Below are 27,513 nucleotides of genomic sequence, written 5' to 3'. Positions count from 1 at the left end.
AGGCTGGAGTGCAGTGGCGTGATCTTGGCTCACCGCAACCTCTGCTTCCTGGATTCAACGAATTCTTGTGCCTCAGCCTCTCGAGTAGCTGGGATTATGGGTGCCCACCACCACACCTGGCTAATTTTTGTATTTTTAGTAGAGACAGGGTTTCGCCATATTGGCTAGACTGGTCTTGAACTCCTGACCTCAGGTGATCTACCCACCTTGGCTTCCCAAAGTGCTGGGATTACAGGCGTGAGCCACCACGTCCGGCCACATATATTATTTATATTATCTCATGTTAGATATACTTCATTTACCTAAGAGCAAACTATATGTAGTCTCATTCAGTTGTGGGTGTTTGGGTATTCTCAGCAAGTTAATTTTATTTTCTTCTTAACTAAGTTAATGAGTTCTTTTAGGTATTTCCTGGTTGGATGTCTCCCTTTCCCCTACAGACAAGATTCCTGTGTCTGGAATGATGGATCAGTAGCTTCCCTAGTTCATTGCTATCTGGATTTGCAATACATCTGACTTGTATGTCTTCCTTCTCTCTTGAGGACAATAATAACAGTAGTAATTAATAGAAGTTGTTAATATTATGGAAAACTTACTAAGCGCCAGCCATTATGCTAAGCAGAGTAAGTACATTATCTCACAGAAATCTCACATTATGCCTACTTTATAGATGAAGAAACTGAGGCTTAGAGAGGTTAAGCATCAGTTATTAAGTGACAAAGGCAGGATTTGAACATATGGCTATTTGACATGAAAACCCTCATTTTTAACTATTTTAATACTCTCAATAATTGTAACAATGATAATATCAATAATACATTTCTTTTTTCTGTTTTATAGAGACAAGGTCTCACTCTGTTGCCCAAACTGGGGTGCAGCGGCACAATCATAGCTCACAGCAGTCTCAAACTCCTGGGCTCAAGCAATCCTCCCACCTCAGCTTGCCAAGTAGCTGGAACTACAGGTGCACTCCACTGCACCTGGCTTATTTCTTCGTATTTTTGTAGAGATGGGAGTCTTGCTCTGTTGCCCAAGCTGACATTCCATTTTAACAGCATTCAATATTTCTAAAAGGTACATTTAAATGCTTCCTCAATTAATTTTCTCGATTTTAGGAAGAGGGTAGAATGGGCACTTTCATCTTCATGTTGTATAGATAAGATCTTGAGGCTCAAAAGATGGAGAAATTTGTCTAAGATTATTATCTTCTAAATAATAAATCAGGAATCAGGTAAGTAATCTATATATTTTCATTCCAAGTTCAGTATACCTTTCACTAAAACAAAATTGAATTTAGTTAATCCAATGGCTTTGTTGATATTAGCAATGAGATAAAAAAGATTCTTTTACTCCTGGGATGTTTTTATTTATTTATCTAAGTTTATTTTTCAGACAAGGTCTTGCTCTGTCGCCCAGGTTGGAGTGCAGTGGCATGATCACAGCTCATTGCAGCCTTGATCTTCAAGGCTCAAGCAATCTTCTCACTTCAGCCTTCTAAGCAGCTGGGACCTCAGCCTTCTGAGCAGCTGGGAATACAGATGTGAGCCACCAGTCCCAGCTAATTTTTGTAGTTTTTGTGGAGAGGGTTTTGTCATGTTGCCCAGGCTGGTCTTGAACTCCTGGGCTCAAACCATCCACCCACCTCAGCCTCTCAAAGTGCTGGAATTACAAGCATGAGCTACTATGCCCAACTTCAGGATGTTTTTTGGGATGTTTTTAATATTAATTTGATAAGTTAAAAGGCCCACATTGAACAAAAATGACCTTACTAAATAGGCCAGGATTTCCCTACTTCAGCACTATAGACATTTTGAGCCAGAAAACTTTGTTGTGACTGTCCTGTGAGTTATATAATGTTTAGCAGTATCTCTACGTATCAGATGTTAATAGCACCTATTTGAGAATTACTGAAATACACAAATAACTAAGTTGACTGGTAAAGTGTCATCTAAGTAGAAATCTACCAATGTTAGGATTATTACTGATCATTATTTATAAATAAGAGGTATTTTATGAGAAGGTATTTTATGCCTTAAGCAGGCAGAGTTTTTGACATTTTTGCATTTCCTGAAATAAAATTCCACTGTGAAATTTTAAAATTCTGTACTTACTCTTCGTAACTCATCAGAAATGAGAAATGGATCACAAAAAGAATCTAAACATTTAACAATATGTCCACTGTCTCGTACAATATCTCCATCATATAACCGATGAAAAAATGACATTGAAAGCTGTGTGCAAGGAACATTTGTAGCTTCAATTTTTTTCACTTCAGTTCCTGAAAAAAGATATTTTATAAAGAATGGAGATAGAAAAATTAATTTAGCATTCTCAACTATTTCCAAAATAAATTGCTATGCAGAAATTCTAAGAAGTTAACAAATATGACATTTTTGGTATATTTAAAATATTTATTAGTTTATGAATTTTATTAAATTCTTATTTTGTAGCTTCTTCATTTGTGTTAATCATTAAGAGTTTATAACAAGGCCAGGCATGGTGGCTCATGCCTGTAATGCCAGCACTTTTGGAGGCAAAGGAGGGCGGATCACTTGAGGTCAGGAGTTCGAGAGTAGCCTGGTTAACATGGTGAAACCCCGTCTCTACTAAAACTACAAAAATTAGCTGGGCGTGGTAGCACATGCCTGTAATCCCAGCTACTAGGGAGGCTGAGGCAGGAGAACTGCTTGAACGTGAGGGGCAGAGGTTGCAGTGAGCCAAGATTGTGACACTGTACTCCAGCCTAGGCAACAGAGTGAGACTGTGTCTCAAAAAAAAAAAAAAAAAAAAGTTTATAAGAAAAGTCTCACCATTTCGGGACTAGATGAATATGAATTAGAGGATACTTAAAAATGAAATACATTTTTTAAAAATGTAGTAGAGGATTCTTAATGCATATATTATCAGAATTGCCTATAAAAGCATAGGAATTGCTTCATATGATTTTTGATTCCTATTACGCTTAATGCCTTATTTTTTTTTTTTTTTTTGAGACGGAGTCTCGCTCTGTCGCCCAGGCTGGAGTGCAGTGGCTGGATCTCAGCTCACTGCAAGCTCCGCTTCCCGGGTTTACGCCATTCTCCTGCCTCAGCCTCCCGAGTAGCTGGGACTACAGGCGCCAGCCACCTTGCCCGGCTAGTTTTTTTGTATTTTTAGTAGAGACTGGGTTTCACCATGTTAGCCAGGATGGTCTCGATCTCCTGACCTTGTGATCCGCCCATCTCGGCCTCCCAAAGTGCTGGGATTACAGGCTTGAGCCACCGCGCCCGGCGCTTAATGCTTTATAACTCACATTTTTTTTTTTTTTTTTGAGATGGAGTTTCGCTCATTTCCCAGGCTGGAGTGCAGTGGTGCAATCTCGGCTCACCGCAACCTCTGCCTCCCTGGTTCAAGCAATTCTCCTGCCTCAGCCTCCTGAGTATCTGGGATTACAGGCATGTGCCACCATGCCTGACTAATTTTGTATTTTTTAGTAGAGATGGGGTTTCTCCATGTTGGTCAGGCTGGTCTTGAACTCCTGACCTCAGGTGATCTGCCCACCTCGGCCTCCCAAAGTGCTGGGATTATAGGCATAAGCAACTGCACCTGGCCACAAAAATTTTAATTGAGCATTTGTAAAGTCCTTGAGTGTATCTTGAAAACATTTTCTCTTCATTTAAAAATTTCTTAGCTGGTGTGGTAGGTCACACCTGTAATTTCAGCACTATGGACGGCCGAGGCAGGTGGATCACTCAAGGTCAGGAGTTCGAGATCAGCCAGGTCAGGAGTTCGAGACCAGCCTAGCTAACACAGTGAAACACCATCTCTACTAAAAATACAAAAGTTAGCTGCTTGTAGTGGCGGGCTCCTGTAATCCCAGCCACCTGGGAGGCTGAGACAGGAGAATCAGTTGAACCTGGGAAGCGGAGTTTGCAGTGAGCCGAGATGGTACCACTGCATTCCAGTCTGGGTGACCAAATGAGACTCCATCTCAAACAAACAAACAAACAAAAAATTTCTCCTTTGTGATTTCATTTGTAGTATTTACTACAAAAAAAGGTTTTCTAAGTGAAGGTAAATTTCAAATCAGGCCCTAATCAAATTATCACAAATTCAGAATTACAGAAAATTGAAATAACAGCATTTTGTCTATTTTTCTCTTGTAGACTTAGTTTTGCCCCTATCCTCCATCCCCTATCCCACACTTATTTCCTGAATTTATCATTCAGGAATGGATTTTCTGCTATTAGAGATCCCATTAAATTACAGAAAGTCACAAAGATTAAAATGAATATTTTTATTATTACCTCCATCGATCACTGAATCAGTCTCTCTCAATGTACACACATATACACACACACTGATTCTGCTAGAAGGGGGTGGTGTTCTTTTGTTCAAAGTTCTAAGATTGTAGACCTAGGTGTGGTGGCCCTCGGTGTATCCCTACCCTGGATACATTTGCTGGATCTCTGACCTGAGAAGCAGCTTGTGCTTAAGAAGAGTAAGTAATGCTGGTGAATGTTTACGTTAGCTATTTTTGCTGTCCACTTGAGAGTCATGCTACGACCTGTTATTCTATGTCCTGGGCTGGGCTCATGTGGAGGCATGAAGGATGCCTGGAGCCAGGAACTGTGTCTGCCTCAGTAATTGCAAAAGCTATGCTGCTAAGAAGCTTCCTTTGTTTAGAGGTAAGATCCTCTGAAGGATTAGATAAAGAAAAAAGGAGACCATAGGAAATGATAAGAGGAGTTCTAGGCGATGTCGAAAGACCAAAAAAACAAGAGCAGTGGAGAGTCTGACAGTTTCTGAAGACTGGTCAGTGGACACTGGAGGAGGGACTGACGTTGGGCATGCCATTTTAATTAGTCTACCCTAGCTCTGATTTGGGGAGTAGAAGGAGGGTTTGGATGGTGAAAAAATGTGATTAAATTCAAACCACTTAATAAGAGACATGAAAATAGCATTTGCTATGGACTGAATTCTGTCCTTTTCAAAATTCATATATTGAGACATAAAAATAGCATTTTCTATGGACTGAACTGTATGGCCAAATATTCATATATTGAAACTCTAACCCTCCACGTGATGGTAGTCGGAGATGGGGCCTTTGGGAAATAATTGGGTTTCAATGAGGTAGAGGGAGGGATGGTCATGGGACTTCAAAATATGAATTAAGGAGGACATAGTTCAGACACTGAGTCTATAACATGTAACCACTAGGACCCCAAATTCATGTTCTTCTCACATGCAAAATACATTCATTCCATTCCAACAGCCCCACAAACTTTTTTTGTTTTCTTAGACAAGGTCTCACTCTGTCACCCAGGCTGGAGTGTGGTGATGTGATCATGGCTCATTGTGGCCTCAACTTCCTGGGCTCAAGAGATTCTTTTGCCTCAGCCTTCTGAATAGCTGGGACTACAGGTGTGTGCCACCACGGCCAGATAATTTTTTTGTAGAGATAGGGTCTTGCTGCATTGCCCAGGCTAGTCTCAAATGCCTGGGCTCAAGTGATCCTCCCACCTTGGCCTCTCAAAGTGTTGGGATTACAGGCGTGAGCCACTTGTCCTGCTCCCAAAATTTTCACTCATTCCAGTATCAACTTTAAAGTCCAAAGTCTCTTCTAAATATCATAAAAATTGGATAAGGGTAGACTTAGGTATGATTCATCCTAAGGCAAAATTCCCCTCCAGCTGTAAACCTGTGAAGAAGGACAAGGTATGTGTTTCCAAAATACATAGGTGGGACAGACATAGGCTAGTCATTTACATTCCAAAAGGGAGAAACAGGAAATAAGAAATGGGTGACAGGTGTCAAGCAAGCCCTTAACTTAGAAAGGCAAATTTCTTTAGATCTTAAATGCTCAGGGATAATCTTCTTTGGTTTGATACTCTGCCTCTGGACCCACTGGGGTGGCAGTCTTGCTTTTACCCTGGTGGCGGTAGAGCCCTGAAGGCTCTGGGTGGTCCAACCTCCAAGGTTCCACAGGGCCAACTTAGCCCGTATGCTCTGCAGAGTGGCCCTGCCTCCAAGGCTTTGGTTGGAGGCCATCTGCCCTGTTTAATGGAGGCAGTGGCCCTGATGGCCCTGAAGCTCTCTGAATTGCTTCGGGGTCTTTCTAATCTTTTCTGAAGAATAGCGCATGTTCACAGCCCAATAGCTCGATGGTCCAGTCTTGTAGGATCTAAGAAGTCCAACAGCCTTCCTTCATCTCATCTCATTGTTCAAACTAGCAGAGTCTTTGCTGCTGATATAATTCCATCTCTATTCCTGACTCTGTTGAAATGGCTGATTAAGTCCATGAGTCATACCCATGATCTCTTTATCAAATGGCTATTCAGTGTTCTGAACAGTGTTCTCTTCAGAACAAACTTCCTCATTTTTTACAATAAGGATAGGTTGAAAACTTTCCAAATCTTCAAATGTTGGTTCATTTCTGGTAAACAATTCCTTCTGCAATTCATCTCTCTTCTTTCATACTTTACTATAAGCAAGACATTGCTTTAAGACTTTACTTAGAAATCTCCTCAGCTAAATCTCCAGTTTCATCACTTATAAGTTCTGCCTTCCATACAACAATAGAAAACAGTTCATCCAAGTTATTTGCCACTTTATAACAAAGATCACCTTTATCACAGTTTCCAATAACATATCCCTTATTTCCTTGGGAGCTATCACCAGAATTGCCCATAATGTCCGTATACATGCACCTCAAGCTTCCATCCATTATTCAGTTCCAAAGCCACTTCCACATTCTTAGGTATTTGCTACAGCAGCACCTCACTTCTCAGTACCAAGATCCGTCTTAGTCAGCTTGGGTTGCTATAACAAAATGCCATAGTCTGGGTGGCTTAAACAATAGATGTGTGTTTCCCAAAGTTCTGTAGGCTAGAAAGTCCAAGGTCAAGGTCCAGATGATTCAGTTGCTGGTGAAGGCACTCTTCTTGGCTTGCAGAAAACTGCCTTCTTTCTGTGTACTTAGGTGGCTCTAGTGTTTTTGCTTCTTATTATAAAGGCACTAATCCCATCATGAGGGCTCCACCCTTGTGCCCTCATCTAAACCTAATTTATGTTCCAAAGGCCCCATCTCCAAAAACCATCACATTGAAGGGTTAGGGATTAAACATGTGAATTTGGTGGTGGGGACACAACTCACTCCAAAGCGAATGCTATTTTTTTATGTAGGAATTTCATTAAATTATGTCCCCAGCATTTATAAGATATGTAATGCATCACAGTGATCACATACAGAAAGAATACAGTTTTCCCCCTAATACTAGCATTATAAAACACTGGGTGCCTCCTTATCATTTGGTGTCTTAAGTTAGTACTTTTCTGGCAACCCCATCAATGTGGAAGTGACAGAGGCAGGAGAGTGAAGTGGTCAACGTCTTGAATTCTGGAGCCTCGATCTGAATCTCAAATCTGCTCACTCAGCCATGTAAAACTGCACACAGTACTTAGCTTATGCCTCTGACTATTCATTTGTAAAATAGTAATATATAATACTATCTTTCTTGCATTGTTTCCATGAATGAAAGGAGGTGATGTGCATGATGCCCTTAGCTGAGCACATAGGAAGTATCCATTATATGTTATTAAAAAAGACAAAGTGTATCTAAACATAGGAGCTATGGCGGCTGGCTGAGAGGATAAAACAGCACCGAAAACTGGTAATCTCCAGGGAATGCAGCACAGTGAACGAGGTTCCATCATCACTTTCTTTAGAACTGGTTCACTTGCCAAAAGAATGTCTCTTCACCTATTTTAAAAAGCGGCTTCTTTTGCTTTAAAAGAGCCCCAGAGGAAAATAAGAGGGGGGTATATCAGAAAAAGAAATATAGCAGAAAAAGAAAAAAGAGATAAAAATGAGTTAATGGAAGAGTACTAACAATCCACTAGAACTTCTACTTCTGAAATAGAGTGCTATCATTCTTCTGTCCTATTTTTCAAAGTATTTAGAATTCATCAAGTCAGGCACATGTGGTATTTGATAACCTCTTTTTGCAATGATTTTTTCAAAAATTAGTAAAAAGTTAATGCTATTTTGTGTATGTACTAACATGGGAGAGGGTTGAGCACTTATTTCAGTGAACCTTATTGTTTCTAATAGATTGACTGAAGTTACTGTAAACATGCTTTATAAACACTGTGATACATGGCTCTGATTATTTCCTTTTGAAAATTTTGAGTTGGGAAAATGTATTCTCTCAGATACTCAGTTTAATTTTGTAAGTAGTCTGTACCAGCTTTTTGCTCTATAAATTTTGCAGTAGTCTTTAGCCAAAAGCAATAAAATCTGACCTACTAAGTCTAACATCATGAACTGTTTGTATCTTGTTCTTGACTAATACTTTGTTACTTTTGTGTAAGGCTACTAGGCTTCCATGAGAATATAATGCAGTAATTTACCAAAATACATTTCCAAACAAACAAAAAAAAAATCTAATTTAAAATGCATTTTATTGAGTATAAATCCATATCACCAATCAGATTCTCCTTCTAAACGGAATGTTGCTTTTATTCATTCTGTTGCTAAGATACCTCAACCTAAAATTTAAAATATAGTTTTCATATTTTTTTTTCCAAAATAGTCTTATATTAACTCTCTGCTTTCTTCCTTGACCCATGAGTTATTGAAGGGATTTAAGTGACTGTTATTAAGTGTTTAAGTGTTTGGGTAATTTTCTTAAAAAAAATTTCTGGCTCTTTCAATGTATTATGAAATAATACATTATGAAAATATAATCTAGCTGGGCACGGTGGCTCACACCCATAATCCCAGCACTTTGGGAGGCTAAGGTGGGTGGATCACTTGAGGTCAGGAGTTCAAGGCCAGCCTGGCCAACATGGCGAAACCCTATCACTACTAAAAAAATAAATAAATAAATAAAAACAAAACTTAGGCTGAGCACGATGGTTCATGACTGTAATCTCAGCACTTTGGGAGGCCAAGGCTGGCAGATTCACTTGTGGTCAGGAGTTCAAGACCAACATGGTGAAACCCTGTCTCTACTAAAAACACAAAAATTAGCTGGGTGTGGTGGCACACTCCTGTAATCCCAGTTACTTGGGAGACTGAGGCAGGAGAATCGCTTGAACCTGGGAGACGAAGGTTGCAGTGAGCTGAGATCACGCCACTGCATTCCAGCCTAGGTGACAGTGAGACTCTGTCTCAAAAAATAAACAAGCAAAAAAACAAAAATTAGCCAAGAATTAGCCAGGTGTGGTGGCTCACGCCTATAGTCCCAGCTACTGAGGAGGCCGAGGCATGAGAATTGCTTGAACCCAGGAGGCACCACTGCACTCCAGCCTGGAGACAGAGTGAGACCTTGTCTAAAAAAAAAAAAAAAAAAAATTCCTATGGTTGGCTGATTCCTCTGAGATATCCATGTACCCATGTACTCATCTCAATGGAGATTCTGCCCAAATATCCCCGTATCAGTGGAATCTTTCCTGATTTTTTCCCTCTGGGCAAAACTGACCACTCTTGTCCACTTTCTAATTTTTTTTATTTTTTGAGGCAGTCTTGCTCTGTCATCCAGGGTGGAGGGCAGTGACACAATCTCAGCTCACGGCAACCCTCCATGTCCCAGGTCCAATTGATTCTCCTTCCTCAGCCACCAAGTAGCTGGTATTACAGGTGCTCACCACCACGCCTGGCTGATTTTTGTATTTTAAGTAGATAAGGGGTTTCACCATGTTGGCCAGGCTAGTCTCGAACTCCTGTACTCAAGTGATCCGCCCGCCTCAGCCTCCCAAAGTGCTGCAATTACAGATGTGAGCCACCACGCCTGGCTCTTGGCTACACTTCTATGGTAACACCTTTGACACATTAGTACACACACACATACACACACACATTTTAACATATCAAGTTCCTTTAGCACAGGTTTTCTTATTTACCTTAATGTTCCCTATATCTAGCAGAGTACATGGAAAATACACAACAAATACTTTTATATGAATAAATACTTTTATATGAATAAAAAGAGATAAAAATTGCTCTTATGTGTTAAGCCAGGATAGTAGCAGTAGACTCCCAGGAAAGAGATGCAGGGCAGGCCTGGCACAGCTGGTCATACTTGATCATGATATATCAAACAGATGAGGCATTCACAATTTATATTTTAATAATGAAAATTTCTGAGGCAAAATTTTGTTATAATAGTAAAATAGTATTTGAAAAGATGAAAATTTTATTTACCTAATGTAATCCATTGTCCAGAAGAATCTGAAAGTAACTTCAAATTGGGAATAACATTTGGGTCTTTGAAAAAAGCCTAAAATACAAATTTGAGGGGAATAAGTTAGATATTTTATTATAAATGATAGTAAAAATTAACATAAAATAACTATAATCTTGTTTAATTCAAATGGAAAGGACAATTTTAAATTGGTAAAATGTCTTGAGTAATAGTTTATAAATAAATGAAGTTTTATTACATACAAGTTGGAACAGTATGAACATTGTGTGTCCAAGTACAGATGTCTTTGGAACTTGATTTAGGTAATAATGATATACAATAAACATTAGGAGGTTATATAATATTTGAAAACTTTGTTTTCCTTCAATCTTGCTTACTGAATTGCCTTAGTAACAACTCATATACTAGATCTAAATCCAAAAGTAACTGTCAATTTAATTCTTTCCAAGAGGCATTTAAAAAAGTGAAAAATCTAACTTCCTAAAAATGAAACAGGCCGGGCGCGGTGGCTCAAGCCTGTAATCCCAGCACTTTGGGAGGCCGAGACGGGTGGATCACGAGGTCAGGAGATTGAGACCATCCTGGTGAACATGGTGAAACCCCGTCTCTACTAAAAAATACAAAAAACTAGCCGGGCGAGGTGGCGGCGCCTGTAGTCCCAGCTACTCGGGAGGCTGAGGCAGGAGAATGGCGTAAACCCGGGAGGCGGAGCTTGCAGTGAGCTGAGATCCGGCCACTGTACTCCAGCCTGGGCGACAGAGCCAGACTCAGTCTCAAAAAAAAAAAAAAAAAAAAAAAATGAAACGTTTTCTGTATGACAAAAGACAACAAAGCAGGAAAGAATTTTAGTTCCAGATCCTTTTGTAGTTTATGAGTATGATGACTAGGTGTTCGCAGGTATGTGTGAGATGTGCCACCCTCGAACCTTGTTATGATGTCAGCATATTGTTAGTCTGACATGAAAAAATAAAAAAATAAATAAAATAAAAAAGAGCTTTAGTTCTAAGCACCAGCAGCTGATTGAAGCTGAAAAGGCAGAAGAAAATTTATTGGAAGCATCTCAGGGAGTCCACAAAATGTTCCAGAGGTGGAGGGCATCAGGCTGATGGCTGGACCCAGGAACGATGCAAAATCATATGCAGAACCACCCTCATGAGGAAACTGTCACCCCTGCTGCAGCCCCATCAAGCACTACAGTTGATCTTAGCCAAAAGGCCAAGAAGTGATAGCCCCATCAAGCACTAGAGGAAGCCACCACCACCCCTTTTTCTCCTACTCAAGTACTAACCAGGCCCAACCCTACTTAGCTTTCAATATCAGGTACACTCAGGGTGGTATGGCCATGAACATCAAGTACTACCCAGGCCCAATCCTGCTTAGCTTCCAACATTCAGGGTGGTATGGTCATAGACATCACTATCACTCCCTTCTAACCTAGGCCATTGCTGTGCCAGGTCTGTCTGACCTGAAAGTGGTCTCTGCCACTGCCTTTGCCAATGAAATGAATTCTGTGTGTGCCTCCTTCCTTAAGTTGCTCGCTTCAAAATTCCAGTCTTGCACTGATGAGTCTGTTTGTAAACCTAGGTCCCACACTTATGATCTGGATGCAAGGGAGTTCCTTGCATTTTGGGAGGTTTCACTTGCATTTCCCAAAGTTACCCCCAAATTGCATGGTTGTTCACAAGGTGTTGGACACCCAGAAAACATAATGTCTGTGAAGAGCAATAAATAAAAGAAAAATAATAGACTGAGAGAAAATATTTGCAACACGTATGTTAAAACGGAGAAACTGACATCCTAGTGGTTAAAAAAAAGCCCTAAATGTAAGAAAAACTGACAAACCTAAATTTTCTTCTGCCTTTTCAGCTTGAGTCAGCTGCTGGTGCTTGGAACTAAAGATTTTTTTTTTTTTTTTGAGATGGAATTTCACTCTTGTTGCCCAGGCTGGAGTGCCGTAGCATGATGTCGGCTCACTGCAACCTCTGCCTCTCAGGTTCAAGCAATTTTTCTGTCTCAGCCTCCTGAGTATCTGGGATTACAGATGTGTGTCACCATGCCCGGCTAATTTTTTGTATTTTTAGCAGACACAGGGTTTACCATGTTGGCCAGGCTGGTCTCGAACTCCTGACCTCAGGTGATCTGACTGCCTTGGCCTCCCAAAGTGCTGGGATTACAGGCGTGAGCCACCGCACGCAGCCTAGCTCTTTTTTATTTTCTAATTTTTTTTCTTTTTTCATGTTAGAAGGGTAATATGCCAATGTCATCACAAGGTTTGAGGGTGGCACATGTCACCACAGGATAAAAATAGGCATATAAAAAATAAAAATAGGGCCAGGTGCAGTGGCTTAGGCCTGTAATCCCAGGACTTTGGGAGGCCAAGGTGGGTGGATCACTTGAGGCCAGGAGTTCAAGATCAGCCTGGCTAACATGGCGAAACCTCGTCTGTACTGAAAAAATACAAAAATTAGCTAGGCATGGTGGCACACTCCTGTAATTCCAGCTACCCGGAGGCTAAGGCATGAGAATTACTTGAACCTGGGAGGTGGAGGTTGTCATGAGCTGAGACTGTGTCACCGCACTCCAGCCTGGGTAGCAGAGTGAGACTATCTAAAAAAACAAACAAACAAACCAAAAAACCAAAAACCAAAAAACAAACAAAAAAAACCCCACAAATAGCCAATAAACTTTAGGAAAAGATGCTCAATTTCAAGAGCAGTGAAAGAAATGAAAATAAAATCCAGAAGATACCACTTTTATCCATTACATTGCTAAGATTTAAAAAGACTGGTAACTTTTGGTGACAGCACCAGAAGACATGCACTTCCACAAGCTGCTGGCAGAAGTGTGAATCTTTATAACCCATTGGGAAAGTAATTTGCTATTATCTTGAACAACAAAAACATGCATACCTCATCCAACAAACTCTACTTTTGGGTTCTGAAATCACCAGTGGATAAGATTTAGGTATAAGGAGTTTTTTGTTTTAATATAGTATTGTTTGTAGTGTCAAAACTTGGAAACAATTTCAATATCTATCAGTAGAAAAACAGTTGAATAAAATATAGTCCATCAATATCAGACAGAATGCAGCTATTGGAAAGAAAGTATTAGAATAGAATGTAAACTCCCTAAAAGCAGGAGTCCTGTTTTTCTTATTCACTGCTATATCCCGGGACTTAGAACAGGGCCTAACATATAGCACTTACTCAATAACCATCCCCTGAACAGACCATGTATTGATTTTGATGAAAAACCATAAATACTTTCAGTTAAAAAAACGTAGTTTAGGGCTGGGTGCGGTGGCTCACGCCTGTAATCCTAGCACTTTGGGAAACCTAGGTGGGCGGATCACGAAGTCGGGAGATCAAGACCATCCTCGCTAACGCGGTGAAACCCTGTCTCTACTAAAAATACAAAAAATTAGCCAGGCGTGGTGGTGGGCACCTGTAGTCCCAGCTACTCTGGAGGCTGAGGCAGGAGAATGGCGTGAACTCGAGAGGCGGAGCTTGCAGTGAGCCAAGATAGTGCCACTGCACTCCAGCCTGAGCGACACAGCAAGACTCCGTCTCACAAAAAAAAAAAAGGGTAGTTTAAGAGTAATGTATATGTTCAGGTGTGGTGCCTCACGCCTATGGTATCAGCACTTTGGGAGGCTGAGGCAGATCACTTGAGCTCAGGAGTTCGAGACCAGCCTGAGCAACGTGGTGAAAGCCCATCTCTACTAAAAATACAAAAAATTAGCTGGGCACAGTGGTGTGCACCTGTGGCCCAGCTACTCGGGAGGCTGGGCTAAAGCCCAGCGTAGTGGAGGTTGCAGTGAGCTGAGATCGCACCATTGCACTCCAGCCTGGGTGACAGAGTGAGACCCCATCTCAAAAAAAAAAAAAGTAATGCATGTGATAAAACAAAATAAAACCTCTGTACATTTATATGAGCATAAAGAAAAGTATGTAAGAATATGTATCACAGGCCGAGTGCAGTGGCTTACACCTGTAATCCCAGCACTTTGGGATGCCGAGGCAGGTGGATCACGAGGTCAGGAGTTCAAGACCAGCCTGACCAAAATGGTGAAACCCTGTCTGTACTAAAAATACAAAAATTAGCTGGGCTTGGTGGCACATGCCTGTAATCCCAGCTACTCAGGTGGCAAAGGCAGGAGAATTGCTTGAACCCGGGAGGCGGAGGTTGCAGTGAGCTGAGATCGTACCACTGCACTCCAGCCTGGGTGACAGAGCGAGACTCCGTCTCAAAAAAATAAAAGAATATCAAACTTCAGAAGTGGTGGTTACAGACTCGTGGTAAGAGGAGGGTCAAGAGGGTAGGGAGTGGCAGTAGATTGGGATAAGACTGACTTTTTCTATGAATTATTCTTTGTTGTTAAAATTGTTGCAATAAATATTTTAATTTTTTCAACATTCCCTTCAAGTGATCACTCACTTTTCTTAAATACCTTCTTGAGAGAGGAATCTAAACTCTCTCACTTTTTTTTTTTTTTTTTTGAGACCAAGTCTTGCTCTGTCCAGGCTGGAGTGCAATGGTACGATCTCAGCTCACTGCAGCCTCCACCTCCTGGGTTCAATAGATTCTCCTGCCTCAGCCTCCCAAGTAACTAGGACTACAGAAGTGCACCAACACACCCAGCTAATTTTTGTATTTTTAGTAGAGACGGCATTTTGCCACGTTGGCCAGGCCGGTCTCGAACTCCTGACCTCAGGCGATCCAGCCATCTCAGGCTCCCAAAGTGCTGGGATTACAGGCGTGAGCCACCAAGCCTGACCTCACTTCTCTTATCTACTTCTCATTCCTCTCTATCTGGCTCCTGCTCCTATCACTTAATGAACAGTACTCTTGACTTCCTAATACTAAAATCCAATGGACAGTGCTTGCCCTCATGGGCAGGCAGATAGTAAGAGAGGAGATAGTTACATGACATGTATACTACAAAGAAGTGCAGGTGCTATCAAAGTACAAAATGGGCAGACATAATCTAATGGTATTGGGAAGAAATGTTAATAAAGAAAGAACATTTCGGTTTAGATCAGAAAGTTGAGTAAGAGTTAGCTGGGCAATGGGGTATACTGGCAAATATTTAACAACTGGCCACCCTTCCTCCCCCAAAAAGCCCTGATTGTAGTGTTTGCCTGTTTCCATGGTGGATTTCAAGTTGCCAACAGTATAACAACCAACCAACAAAGATTCCTGAAAGTCTAGCAATCAGGCTCTCCTAAACTGGTTCCAGTATGCCACTGGAATTACTATTTTTTAATGGAGAGAAAATGGCAAGTTTGAAAGCTGTAAGGTGAGAAAGGATGGTATATTCCATTCAAGGAAAGTGAAGAGGTTTGGTGTGACCCAGAAGGCGCAATGGTCAGATAAGGCTGGGGAGTTAAATTGACCTTGCAGTCAAGTGAAGAATTTTAATCTTGATCTAAAATTGATCTAGATCTTGATCAGTATTTTGATCTAAGGGCAGTGGGAAAACACTGAAGTTCTTTTTCTTTTTTCTTTTATAATTTCGTAATACAGACAGGGTCTCACTTTGTTGCCGAAGCTGGTCTCAAACTCCTGGCTTCAAGTGATCCTCTTGCCTTGGCTTCCCAAAAAGCTGGGATTACAGGCATAAGCCACGGCACCAGCCACACTGAAGGTTTTTTTTTTTTTTGGACGGAGTTTCACTCCTGTTGCCCAGGCTGGAGTGCAATGGCATGATCTCTGCTCACCGCAGCCTCTGCCTCCTGGGTTCAAGTGATTCTCCTGCCTCAGCTTCCCAAGTAGCTGGGATTACAGGTGCCCGCCACCACGCCCAGCTAATTTTGTATTTTTAGTAGAGATGGGGTTTCTCCATGTTTGTCAGGCGGGTCTTGAACTCCCGACCTCAGGTGATCTGCCCGCCTCAGCCTCCCAAAGTGCTGGGATTACAGGCGTGAGAGCCACCATGCCCAGCCCTTTTTTAAATTTTATTTTTTAGTTAATTAATTATTTTTTTTTTTTTGAGAAGGAGTTTCACTCTATCGCCCAGGCGGGAGGGCAATGGCGTGATCTCAGCTCACTGCAACCTCCACCTCCCAGGTTCAAGCTATTCTCCTGCCTCAGCCTCCTGAGTAGCTGTGATTATAGACACCCACCACCCATGCCCAGCTAATTTTTGTATTTTTCAGTAGAGACGGGGTTTTACCATGTTGGTCAGGCTGGTCTCAAACTCCTGACCTCAGGTGATCCACCCGCCTTGGGTTCCACAAGTGCTGGGATTACAGGCTTGAGCCACTGCGCCTGGCCAGACAGAAGGTTTTTAAGCAGAGGAAACAGTTATCAGAATCATCTACTTTTCTTTAAAGTTCATTCTGTATGCAGTGTGGAGAATGAATTGAAGGGCTGGAAAAGGACTGGTTAGGAGGAAGGTTACTGTTGTAATTATGGAAGAGCTGATGTTCCCATCAGTCAAGGAGATACCAAGTGGGGAGGAAGAGAAGTAGATGAATTTAATGTTATTTAGGAGGAAGAAACAAATGAAGAAGGAAGAATTGAAGATGACTCCTGGGATTTCTCTTCATGAAAAACCATTTAATAAATGCTATTTAACAAGAAAGAGAACAGAGAAGAGATGTGAGCTGAGGATTATTTACAAATGTCTACATTATGCCAAGCAAGACACAGTCCCTGTTCTTATGGAATTTACATTCTAGTGTTGAAGATTGAAGGTAAACACATTTTTTTTTTTCAAATAGGTATCATATATGCTTAATTATAAAAAGATAAATTTTCCCCAAAGTTATTTCTAGACAAAAAGCAAGTTGCCTTATGACTTTTCAGGCTTTCAAATAAAAGAATATTTATGCAAGTATTTTAATTTATATACTGGTACGTTTTGAAAAAGACACATACATAAACTGGAATTAACCTCAATTAATATTGGTTTTGAATGCATTTTAGGCCTTCTGAATCTCTTAAAAAAAAGAAAATTTAATTTGGATTTAGTAATTACTCCTGGAGGTTATTAACAGTTACATGTTAGATGTCATTATAAATGGAGCAGCAGGTCAACTGGCTTGCAGTGAATTGACCTAGAACCAAAGGAAATGAGTCTATACAACGGACCCTCGAATAAGGCAATGCAAGGTACATTATTGAGATTACGATTATATTTCTAATAAGTGAATTTTTAAAAAATGTCCTAATACATGCAAATTGCATTTCTGGAATGGAATTTCCAGCAAGGCATTAGAAGAGATTTTCTGTATCTCAACTTTAGGAAAGCTGATTGTGCTTTGGAAAAATATGATTCCTAAACTAGTTACAGTAGTAGCAAAGACATTGACGTCAAAATGCATGTGAAAACGTTAAATAAACTTGTTTCATAAAATGTGAAAGTGGGCTGGGTGTGATAACTCACACCTGTAATCCCAGTACTTTGGGAGGCTGAGGCAGGAGAATTGCTTGAGCCTGGGAGTTTGAGACCAGCCTGGGCAACATAGTGAGACCCTGTCTCTATTAAAAATAAACAAATAATAAATAGAAATCTGAAAGTAGAAAAAGATAAGTTTCTCTATTCTCAATTTTTTATTAATTTAATTTTTACATCCAGAATGCATACTGGACAGACAATATTTCTAAATTATTTAAGTATATATTTGAATATATCATCTATCTGGCAGACTGATGGTTTCTAATCCAATATCAATTCTTTCTTCCTTAAGGAATCCCATTTTTATTTGGGACAGCAATATGCTCAGCTTAGTCTGCATTTCCAGCCTTCCTGGGATGTGGGAGGCCTAAATTCTGGTCACACGCCTAAGTTCTGGTCATGAGATGTAAGTAGAAGTGTTGTGCAGGCTTCCAGGAAAGCTCTGTAAATTAAGGCGCTTCCTTACAGTTGTTTATGTGGAAAATTCTCCTTATCATCCCTAGTCCCATCGTGAAGATGTCAACACTATATACTGAGCCCAGAGCTCTCTTGAAATCCAAAGTTAAATGTTATATTCAACTATCTAGAATACTGCCACTTGTATGTACCTCAAATTCAGCATGCCTAAAACTGAACTCATTTTCCTTGTAATTCTGTGTTTTCTACACATTTAATGGCATCATCAGCCACTCGAGTCAACCAAGCCAGAAACTTGGGAGTCATCCTACATGTGCCCCTCTCCTTTACTCTCAATATCTTACCATTCCTTAAGCCTTTCTCCTAAATCTGGGCCACACTGGTACTCGACATCATCATGTAACTGTCTAGAGGACAACAGTTTCCAATTTGGTGTCACTACTTCCTAACTCAGTCCTAACAACTCACTCTCCACACTTTTGGCAAGGTGATCTCAATATTTTAAAATTTAAAGTCTTTCTTAAAACCTTTTCCTTCTTAGCCCAAATTTCTTTGCATGGCACAAAAGGTCTTCTAAAATATTATCCCACCCATCTCTCAAATATTATCCTTGCCAATTCATCGACCCGATGAATTCCTACTCATCTTTCAGGCCCCACCTTAACAGTCTTGTCTTGTTAAATGCTCTTCTGACCACCTCAGTAAAAAATGATCACTTTCTCTTTTGTGCCACCGAAGTACCTTATGCCTCTGCTATGTATTATATCTCTTCTCTCTCTGCAATGCAGTTTTGGTTATTTCCCTTGCTTTAATTATGTCTATGCATCTATATAGACCTAGGAACTAAACAAATGTTTGCCAGATAAATGTTTCCTCCCATCCATTTATCATCTCACAAATATACTTTTGGAACATAATTTTAAATTGAAAGGGAAAATTCAAAATCTGGAATTCTAGTTTAAACAATACCCTCTGTTCAGTAATGAGTTTTTGTAGTAGAAACAGCATGGTATCTAGAGTCAAAATGCCTGGGTTCTGCCCTTTGCTGAATGTTTTTGCATAAATTACTTACCTTTCTGAATTTTAAGCTATAAAATGGGAGTCAGAACACCACCAAACTTAGCAGATTATTGTAAAGATTAATGATAAATGTAATATAAAAGGTGCTGAAAGCTGAATCAGCACACACTGGAGTCACTACTGCTATAGAATAATACTTTGTAAAGTAATACAGAATTTTCTTTTTTTGAGACAGGGTCTTTGTCACCCAGGCTAGGGTGCAGTGGAGCGATCACAGCTCAAGCAATCCTCCCACCTCAGCCCTCAAGTAGCTAGAACTACAGGTGTGTGCCACCACACCCAACTAATTAAAATTTTTTTAAAAAATAGCCACAGGGTCTCACTCTGTTGCCCAGGCTGGTCTCAAACTCCTGGGCTCAAGTGATCCTCCTGCCTCAGCCTCCCAAAGTGCTGGGATTACAGTTGTGAGCCACCATGCCCTGCCTCAGACTTTTTTTTTTCTTAATATTTCTAGCTCCCCAAACTATACATGCCTTGTAAGCTGGGATCAGTTCTCTTCATCTTTTTAATACCCTCTAGAGGGACACAGTAAATATTCAACAAATATTTATTGAATAAATGAATTATATTAAAATTTTTACAGTATTCTAAAATTCAGTGACCTCAAATCCTGATCTTTAAAAAAAATTATAGACAGCTAGTACTGGTATAAATAAAAAATATAAAAAGCTACATAATAATCTAACCATGAGTATTTGAGAAATGTTATTAATGTCATTATCAGTAGCATTCTAATATAATGGCACTATCACACTATCTTAGGGAAAGGGAGATAGACATTTAACCAATTTACTCTCTGTTATGGGTTGATAGTGTCCCCCAAAATTTACATCCTTCCTGAAATATCAGAAAGTGACCTTAGTTGGAATTAGGGTTGTTGCTGATGTAATTAATTAAGATTAGGTTATGCTGGGCCCTTAATTCAATATGATTGGTGTCTCTATAAGAAGAAAAGAGTTGCAGACACATGAAGGGAAAGGCTATGGGACTGACAGGCAGAGAAGAAAGTGCTGCAGCTGCAAGCTAAAGGATGTCAAGGGTGGGTGGCAACCGCCAGAAGCCAGGAAGCGGCAAGGATGGATTCTCCCCTACAGGTTTCAGAGGAATGATGGCCCTGCCAACACCTTGATTTAAGACTTCTAGCCTCCAGAACTATGACACAATCCTACCTAATGTTCTCCTTTCTCCATTTCCTCCTCTTTACTGCCCTTATCACTATATGAAATAATCAGATTTTAAAAAAAAATTTATTGTAGTCTTGCCAAGGCCTGTACAATCTTTGACAGCTGGGCGCTTGTCTTGTTCCTCCTCTTATCCCTAGCACTGGAAGGAATTCCTAGCACATGACAGGCCCTCAGGGAGTGCTTATTATGCCAAACTATAAACTACAGTCAATTCGTGAAGAACATGAATGGCAGAGAATGAAGATAATTTCATAAACCATAACAGCATTTTCCATTTGATTGAGGAGAGAAAAAAACAAAACAAAACGAAACAGGATTGAAAATAATGGACTAAATTTTAACAAACACACGAAAACTTAAACTTTCAAGTGAGTTTTACCTCTCTCAAAGTAGTCACCTCTAGCAGTCAAAAGACTTATTCAAATCACTGTGCTACGGCTTCAAACTTTTTTGGGGGAATTCTCATTTGGAACTGCTGGTAGAGCCTGAAGCCCAGTTCTCAGAGTGGGTGTGATGTTGAGAAAAAACTCAAAAGTAATTTGGAGCTAGTAAATAAAGCGGTGATAAAGCTGTGTGATAATATTTAATTTTTTTTAAATGAGGTGTGCCTATTTAAAAAGAGAGGCTGGGGGTGGATCGCAGCACTTTGGGAGGCCGGGGTGAGCGAATTGCTTGAGCCCGGGGATTCAAGACTAGCCTGGGCAACCTAGTGAGGCTCTGCCTCAAAAAATTTGTTTTGTTTTGTTTTTCTTTCTTTCTTTTAAATTAGCCTGACGAGGTGGCCTGCACCTGTAGTCCCAGCTACTCAGGAGGCTGAGGTGAGAGGATCACTTGAGCTCCGGAGGTCGAGGCTGCAATGAGCTGAGATGGTGCTACTGCACTTCATTCAGCCTGGTTGACAGAGAAAGACCCTGTTTAAAAAAATAAGTAAATAAAATAAAATAAAATAAAACGAAATAAAATGAAACAAAAATTAGAAAAGGGAGAAGCTAATCTTCTAGAGAGCAGGCGATCTTCCAGAAGTGCAAACTTCCCTGAGGCAAGATACAAGATGCTGAAAGTAGAGAAAGAATGAACTAAATGACAAACAAATTTATGATGGGTGATTCGAAACGTAAAAGTTCCTTTAAAAAAATCATTTGCACCTTTTATTACTCCCAAACGCCAAGAAAACGACCACATTAAGGAATGGCGTGCTCACAAGAATCCATGCCAACGTTGGGGGGAAGTTTAAAAATCGGCAGAGACCCAAGGAACTCTCCGACCCCCATACTAACCATAACGAAATCATCCTTCCGATAAGCCTGAAAGGTCTGGTCAAAGCCGAACGCCTGCGCCTTGATTCTGCCCAGCATGGACCTGGGGCAGAGAAGGAAAAATAAATCATCTGGGGGCTGGCACCCTCTCAGAGCGCACCGATAACCGATCCCACCCACAGCATCCGCCTGCCCGGGTGGTTCGGGGTTCACTCAGGAAGCCTCGGGGTTCGCTCAGAATGGCGCCGACCCGCGCGGGTCCCTTCGATGCCCGGCCCGCGCCTCCATAGCCGCGAAGACGAAGGGCCTCTTCTCTCCCTGCGCCTCGGTTCCTCACCACTGGCGGAGCCGGCTAGTGATCTCCTTAGAGTTCAGAGACTGGAAGGTTTTCTGAGGCAAGAACCTGAAGTAGTAGCCGCCCACGTCCCCGAGCTCCCCAGTAGCCATCGTGCTCTCGGCTGCTTGGATGCCTGGGCCGTTTCCATGGAGACGCGGCGGCCGTCGGGTCGAAGCGACGCTGCGGGGGCGGGGCCACGCGTCTCTAGGGACCCAGGGGTCCCGGCCTTGCCGCAGTGGGTGCAGGGAGGTAGGTCAGCCTGTCTTTCCCGGGAGCTTGTGCCACTCCACTCCCCCACCCCGGGCTTGGCGGTTAGGGAAACTAGGGGTCGGGGATGGAGACAAATTGCCAATCGATACTTGTTGACGTTGACTTTTAATAATAATTACACAGCATGGGTTAATGTCCTAGTCTCAAGAGCTATAACCTCAGATTTAGAGTTATCTACGTTTGATGACTCAAACGTTTCCGAAGAAAACATTATTCTGAATTAGGTTTATCTATTTTGGAAGACAAATGTCTATATGACTACTTAGGAAACTATTCTGTTTTACCATCTGCGGGTTTTTTTTTTTTTCCTTAAAATGTACATTTAAAGGCCAAAAAAAAAAAAAAAAAAAGTTTCCATACACAGTACATTACAACATGCTGTTTATTTATTTTTGTTTTTTAGACCACTTGTGTTCTGGTACAGCATGCTGTTTAATAGAAAACACACTTTTCTTATTTTCTATTGAGAATTGCCTTCGTTTCTACTTTTTTTTTTTTTTTTTTTTTTTTTTTTTTTGAGATGGAGTCTTGCTCTGTTGCTCAGGCTGGAGTGCAGTGGCGCGATCTCGGCTCACTGCAACCTCCGCCTCCAGGATTCAAGTGATTCTCCAGCTTCAGCCTCCCGAGTACCTAGGATTACAAGCGAAGTTTTTGTATTTTTAGTAGAGACAGGGTTCCCCATGTTGGCCAGGCTGGTCTCGAACTCCTGACCTGGAGTGATCCGCCCGCCTCAGCCTCCCAAGGTGTTGGGATTACAGGCTTGACCCACCGCGCCCGACCTGTTTCTATGGTTTTTATTTTTGCCTTATAATGCATTTGGACTTCAGAATGGGGGGGATAGTTCTTTTCCATCTCGTTACTTTCTTTCCTTTTCCCCTAGCCCTTACGAACTGACCTTGATTATTTTTTTAGCAGCATTAGCAGAAGAAGAGACAGGGAACAAGGACAAAAAAGAGAAACAGGGAGAGAGAGAGAGAGTATTATTCCTTTTCATTGGTGTTTAGTATTCTGTAACTTGCCTATACTACAGTTTATCCTTTTGGGCTGTTTCCTCTTTGAGGTTATGATGAAAGCAGCTATGAACATTCTTGTGTATGCCTTTGGATGGACTGATGCACCATTTCTGTTGGAAATACATCCAGGGTTGGAATTGCTCAGTTACATGGTGTCAGTATGTCTAGTTTCACTACATACTGTCAAAAAGTTTTCTAAATATCAATTGACATCCCAACCAGCAATGAATGAGATTTCCCATTGTTCAACATCCTTGCCAACACATAGTATTGCCAGTCTTTTAAAATTTTAGCCATTCTAGGGAGGTTGTGTTAATTTTTTATTGTGATTTCAGTTTGCATTTCCTTGATAGTTAATGTTGCCGAGCAACTTTGTAATATGGTGGGTCATTTGGATATCTTCTTTAGGGAAATGCCCATTTGTTTTATCCATTAGGAGGAAGAAGGTTGTCAGTCTTTTTCTTACTAATGTTTAGGAAGTTTTTATTTAATATGGATATGAGCCCATTGCCAGATATACATATTACGAACATTCTCTTTGCTTGTAGCTTGCCTGTAGCTTTGATGCTCAGAAATGCTTAATTTTAATGAAGTTGAATTTATTGATTTTCTTTTTTATGTGTCAGGTTTGATTTCTGCCTAAACGAAGTCATGAAGGTAGTCTCACATTTATGTCCATGATCCATCTCAAAATAATTTTTTAAAGCTGAAGATTAGTTCTTTCCCTGTGGTTTTCCAGTAGACCGAGTTCTGTATATTGGTAAGACCATTTCTAATCCAGTGAATTGCTGTGGCACTTAAAAAAAAAATCAAGTGACTGTTTTTGTTCTTTCTGTTCAGTTTATTGGACTGTCCTTACACAAATGCCACATTGTGTTAATTACTGTAGGATTATATAAAGACATAATATCTGATGGTATAAGTTGTGTGACTTTGTTATTCTTTTTCTTCAAGATTGCATAGGCTGTTGCCTATTCGTTTCTGTATAAATTTTAGACTGGGTTTATCATTTTCCATTAAAGAAACCTGATGGGAATTTTTTTTTTTTTTTTTTTTTTTTTGAGATGGAATTTCACTCTTGTCGCCCAGGCTGGAGTGGAATGGCATGATCTCAGCTCATGGCAACCTCCGCCTCCCAGGTTCAAGCAATTCTACTGCCTTAGCCTCCCAAGTAGCTGGGATTACAGGAGCCCACTACCATGCCTGGCTAATTTTTGTATTTTTAGTAGAGATGGGGTTTCACCACATTTGCCAGGCTGGTCTCAAACTCCTGACCTTAAGTGATCCGCCTGCCTCGGCCTCCCAAAGTGCTGGGATTACAGGCGTGAGCCACCATGCCTAGCCCACCTGATGGGATTTTAATTGGAATTACATTGACTATCTAGATGAATTTAGGGAGAATTAATCTTGTAACAATATTGTCTTCCAAACTATAATAAATATCTATTTATTTAGATCTTTAATTTCTGTCAACTATGTTTTAAGGTATTGAGTGGAAGAGTATTGATATCTTTCATTAGATCAATGATTCTCAGCCACGGTTAATTTTGCTTCCCTAGGGAAAATTTGACAATGTCGAGATATTTTTAGTTGTCCCAACTGAGGTGAGGAGTGCTGTTGGCATCTGGTGGGTAGAGATCAACTATCCCGCTAAACATCCTGCAATGTACAGTATAGGCCCCCACAACAAAGACTGATCTGGCTCAAAATGTTGATAGTACCAAGGTTGAAAAACCCTATGTTAGGCCAGAAGTGATAGCCGATGTCTGTAATCCCAGCACATTGGGAGGCTGAGGCAGGCAGATCACTTGAGGCCAGGAATCAAGACCAGCCTGGGCAACATGGTGAAACCCTGTCTCTACTGGAAATACAAAAACATTAGCTGGGTGTGGTGGCACACACCCGTAATCCCAGATACTAGGCTGAGGCATGAGAATCACTTGAACCCAGAGGTGGAGGTTCCAGTGAGCTGAGATCACACCACTGCACTCTAGTCTGGGTGACGAGGTGAGACTGTCTCAAAAACAAACAAACAAACAAACAAACAAACAAACAAAATTGCATTTTTTTGGTGCTGTTATAAGTGATACTTTAAAGAGCTTATTTTCTTCCTGTTTGTTGTATTAGTTACACAATTTATTTTGTATATTGATCTTGTATCCAGAGACCTTGCTAAATTATCTTTTTATGTCTCACGTATTGTTAGATTTTTTTTGGAGTTTCTATATACATAATTGTGGTATCTGGTTATAAGAAGAGCTTTACTTTATTTTGTTTAATATTTGTGCCGCCCACCCAGCTGCCCCCAATTACTTTAGTGCACTGGCTATGATGTCCAGGATAATGTTAAAAAAGAAGTGGTAGTAGAGGACATTCTTGCTTTGTTTACAACATCATAGCAAAAAATGTTCGGTTTTGGGTTATTTATTTTTGTGTTTATGTTTATGTTTATTTTTTGATTAAAAAAAATTTTTTAGCCATTACATAGGGTAAAAACTGTAAGTGTTTTAGCTGATACCTGTTACCAAATTGAGAAAATTTCCTTCAGTTTTTTTTGAGATTTAAAAAATTGTGTAAAAGCACTAATTTTTTTTCATATTTACCAAATTGACCATATATTTTTTCTTCTTTATTCTGTTAATGTAGTAAACTAATTTGTTTTGTTACTGTTAAGCCAACTTTGCATTTATAGAATAAGCCCCACTTTGTTATATTTTTCTTTTTATAAAGCACATTATTAAATGTGATAAATGTGATAATACCATGTTTAAGATGTCTGATTTTATGTTCATGAGAGATATTGGTTTGTGATTTTCCTTACCTGTTATATGCTTGTTAAGCTTTACTATTAATGTTTTTCTGACCTCCTAAAATGAATTGAAAAGTTTTGTCTAATTTTTTGTTGCTAAACTTTTTTTTTTTTGAGACGAAGTCTCGCTCTGTTGCCCAGGCTGGAGTGCCGTGGTGCAATTTTGGCTCACTGCAACCTCCGCTTCCTGAGTTTAAGCGATTCTCCTACCTCAGCCTCCTGAGTAGCTGGGATTATAGGCATGCGTCACCATGCCTGGCTGATTTTTGTATTTTTAGTAGAGACTGGGTTTCTCCATGTTGGTCAGGCTGGTCTTGAACTCCTGACCTCAAGTGATCCACCTGCCTCAGCCTCCCAAAGTGCTGGGATTACAGGCGTGAACCACTGTGCCCAGCCTAAACTTTCTATAATATTGGTAATATGTATTTCTCAAATGCTTTTTAAAATTATGCCAAAAAGAAAACTCCATCTATGACTGTTAAAGTTTTTAAGGAATTTGAACACCTCATTTAGATTTTCAATTTTATTGGCATAATATTATTTCTTACATTTAAAAACTTATCTTTTAAATGTTTGTGGAATCTATAATGGTGCTATTTTTTAGTTTTACTATTGATGATTTATATATTTTATTTTTTTCTTGACCAGCCTTCCCAGTGGTTTATTGATGTTATTCTTTTTTTTTTTTTTTTTCCAGACGGAGTTTTACTCTGGTTGCCCAGGCTAGAGTGCAATGGGGCAACCTTGGCTCACCACAACCTCCACCTCCTGGGTTCAAGCAATTCTCGTGCCTCAGCCTGCTGAGTAGCTGGGATTACAGGCATGCACCACCACGCCGGCTAATTTTTGTATCTTTAGTAGACACAGGGTTTCACCATGTTGGTCAGGCTGGTCTCGAACTCCTGGCCCCGGGTGATCCACCAACCTTGACCTCCCAAAGTGCTGGGATAACAGACATGAGCCACTGCGCCCGGCTGTGGCCTTGATGTTATTCTTGACAACCAACCAACTCTGGCTTTGTTGAATTTCTATATTGCATGTTTGCTTTCTACTTAGTTGATTTCAGTTCTTATCTTTATTGTTTTCTTCTTCTGTTGAGTTTAATCTGCTGACCTTTTTCTAGGTCATTAATTTCTAAGCTGGGATCATTGATTTTTGACTTTTTTTTTTTTTTTTTTTTTTTTTTTTTTTTTTTTTTTTGAGGCAGTCTCACGCTATTGCCCAGGCTGGCATGCAGTGGTGTGATCTCAGCTCACTGCAACCTTCGCCTCCTGAGTTCAAGCGCCTCCTCTGCCTCAGCCTCCCAAGTACCTGGGATTACAGGAGTGTGCCACCACGCCTGGCAAATTTTTGTATTTTTAGTAGTGATGAAATTTCACCATGTTGGTCAGGCTGGTCTCAAACTCCTGACCTCAGGTGATCCACCCCGCCTCGGCCTCCCAAAGTGCTGGGATTACAGGTGTGAGCCACCATGCCTGGCCAAGTTGACATTTTAAATGATATATGCTTTAAAAGATGTAAATAGGCTGAGCGAGGTGGCATACACCTGTAATGTCAG

General features: G+C 40.5%; 1 protein-coding gene, 1 non-coding gene and 1 pseudogene across 4 annotated transcripts in view; 1 reads left to right on the top strand and 2 right to left on the bottom strand.

Annotated features, from left to right (window-relative positions):
* The window catches only part of CFAP300 (cilia and flagella associated protein 300), a 36,150-nt gene extending 14,143 nt beyond the window's left edge, over positions 1-22,007 (bottom strand). For all 3 annotated transcript variants that reach the window (XM_015115540.3, XM_002799771.4, XM_077964242.1), the window contains exons 1-4: positions 21,864-22,007; positions 21,548-21,629; positions 10,187-10,262; positions 2,112-2,278 (exon numbers count right to left, since the gene is read on the bottom strand). In XM_015115540.3, coding sequence (XP_014971026.3) covers positions 2,112-2,278; positions 10,187-10,262; positions 21,548-21,629; positions 21,864-21,973 — 435 coding nt within the window. In that variant the 5' untranslated portion in view covers positions 21,974-22,007. The remainder of the gene's footprint in view (positions 1-2,111; positions 2,279-10,186; positions 10,263-21,547; positions 21,630-21,863) is intronic.
* LOC114672554 (small nucleolar RNA U13) lies at positions 11,043-11,146 on the top strand. The gene has a single exon (XR_003722960.1). It is a non-coding gene; the product is annotated as a small nucleolar RNA U13 (small nucleolar RNA).
* On the bottom strand, positions 12,424-12,514 carry LOC144334608 (small nucleolar RNA U13; annotated as a pseudogene).
* Positions 22,008-27,513: the final 5,506 nt, after the last annotated feature.

This window comes from Macaca mulatta, chromosome 14 (assembly GCF_049350105.2).
Source record: "Macaca mulatta isolate MMU2019108-1 chromosome 14, T2T-MMU8v2.0, whole genome shotgun sequence".
In the NCBI taxonomy this organism is placed as follows: domain Eukaryota; kingdom Metazoa; phylum Chordata; class Mammalia; order Primates; family Cercopithecidae; genus Macaca; species Macaca mulatta.
Note: the sequence above shows the minus strand (reverse complement) of the source record. Positions and strands in the feature narration are given on the sequence as shown.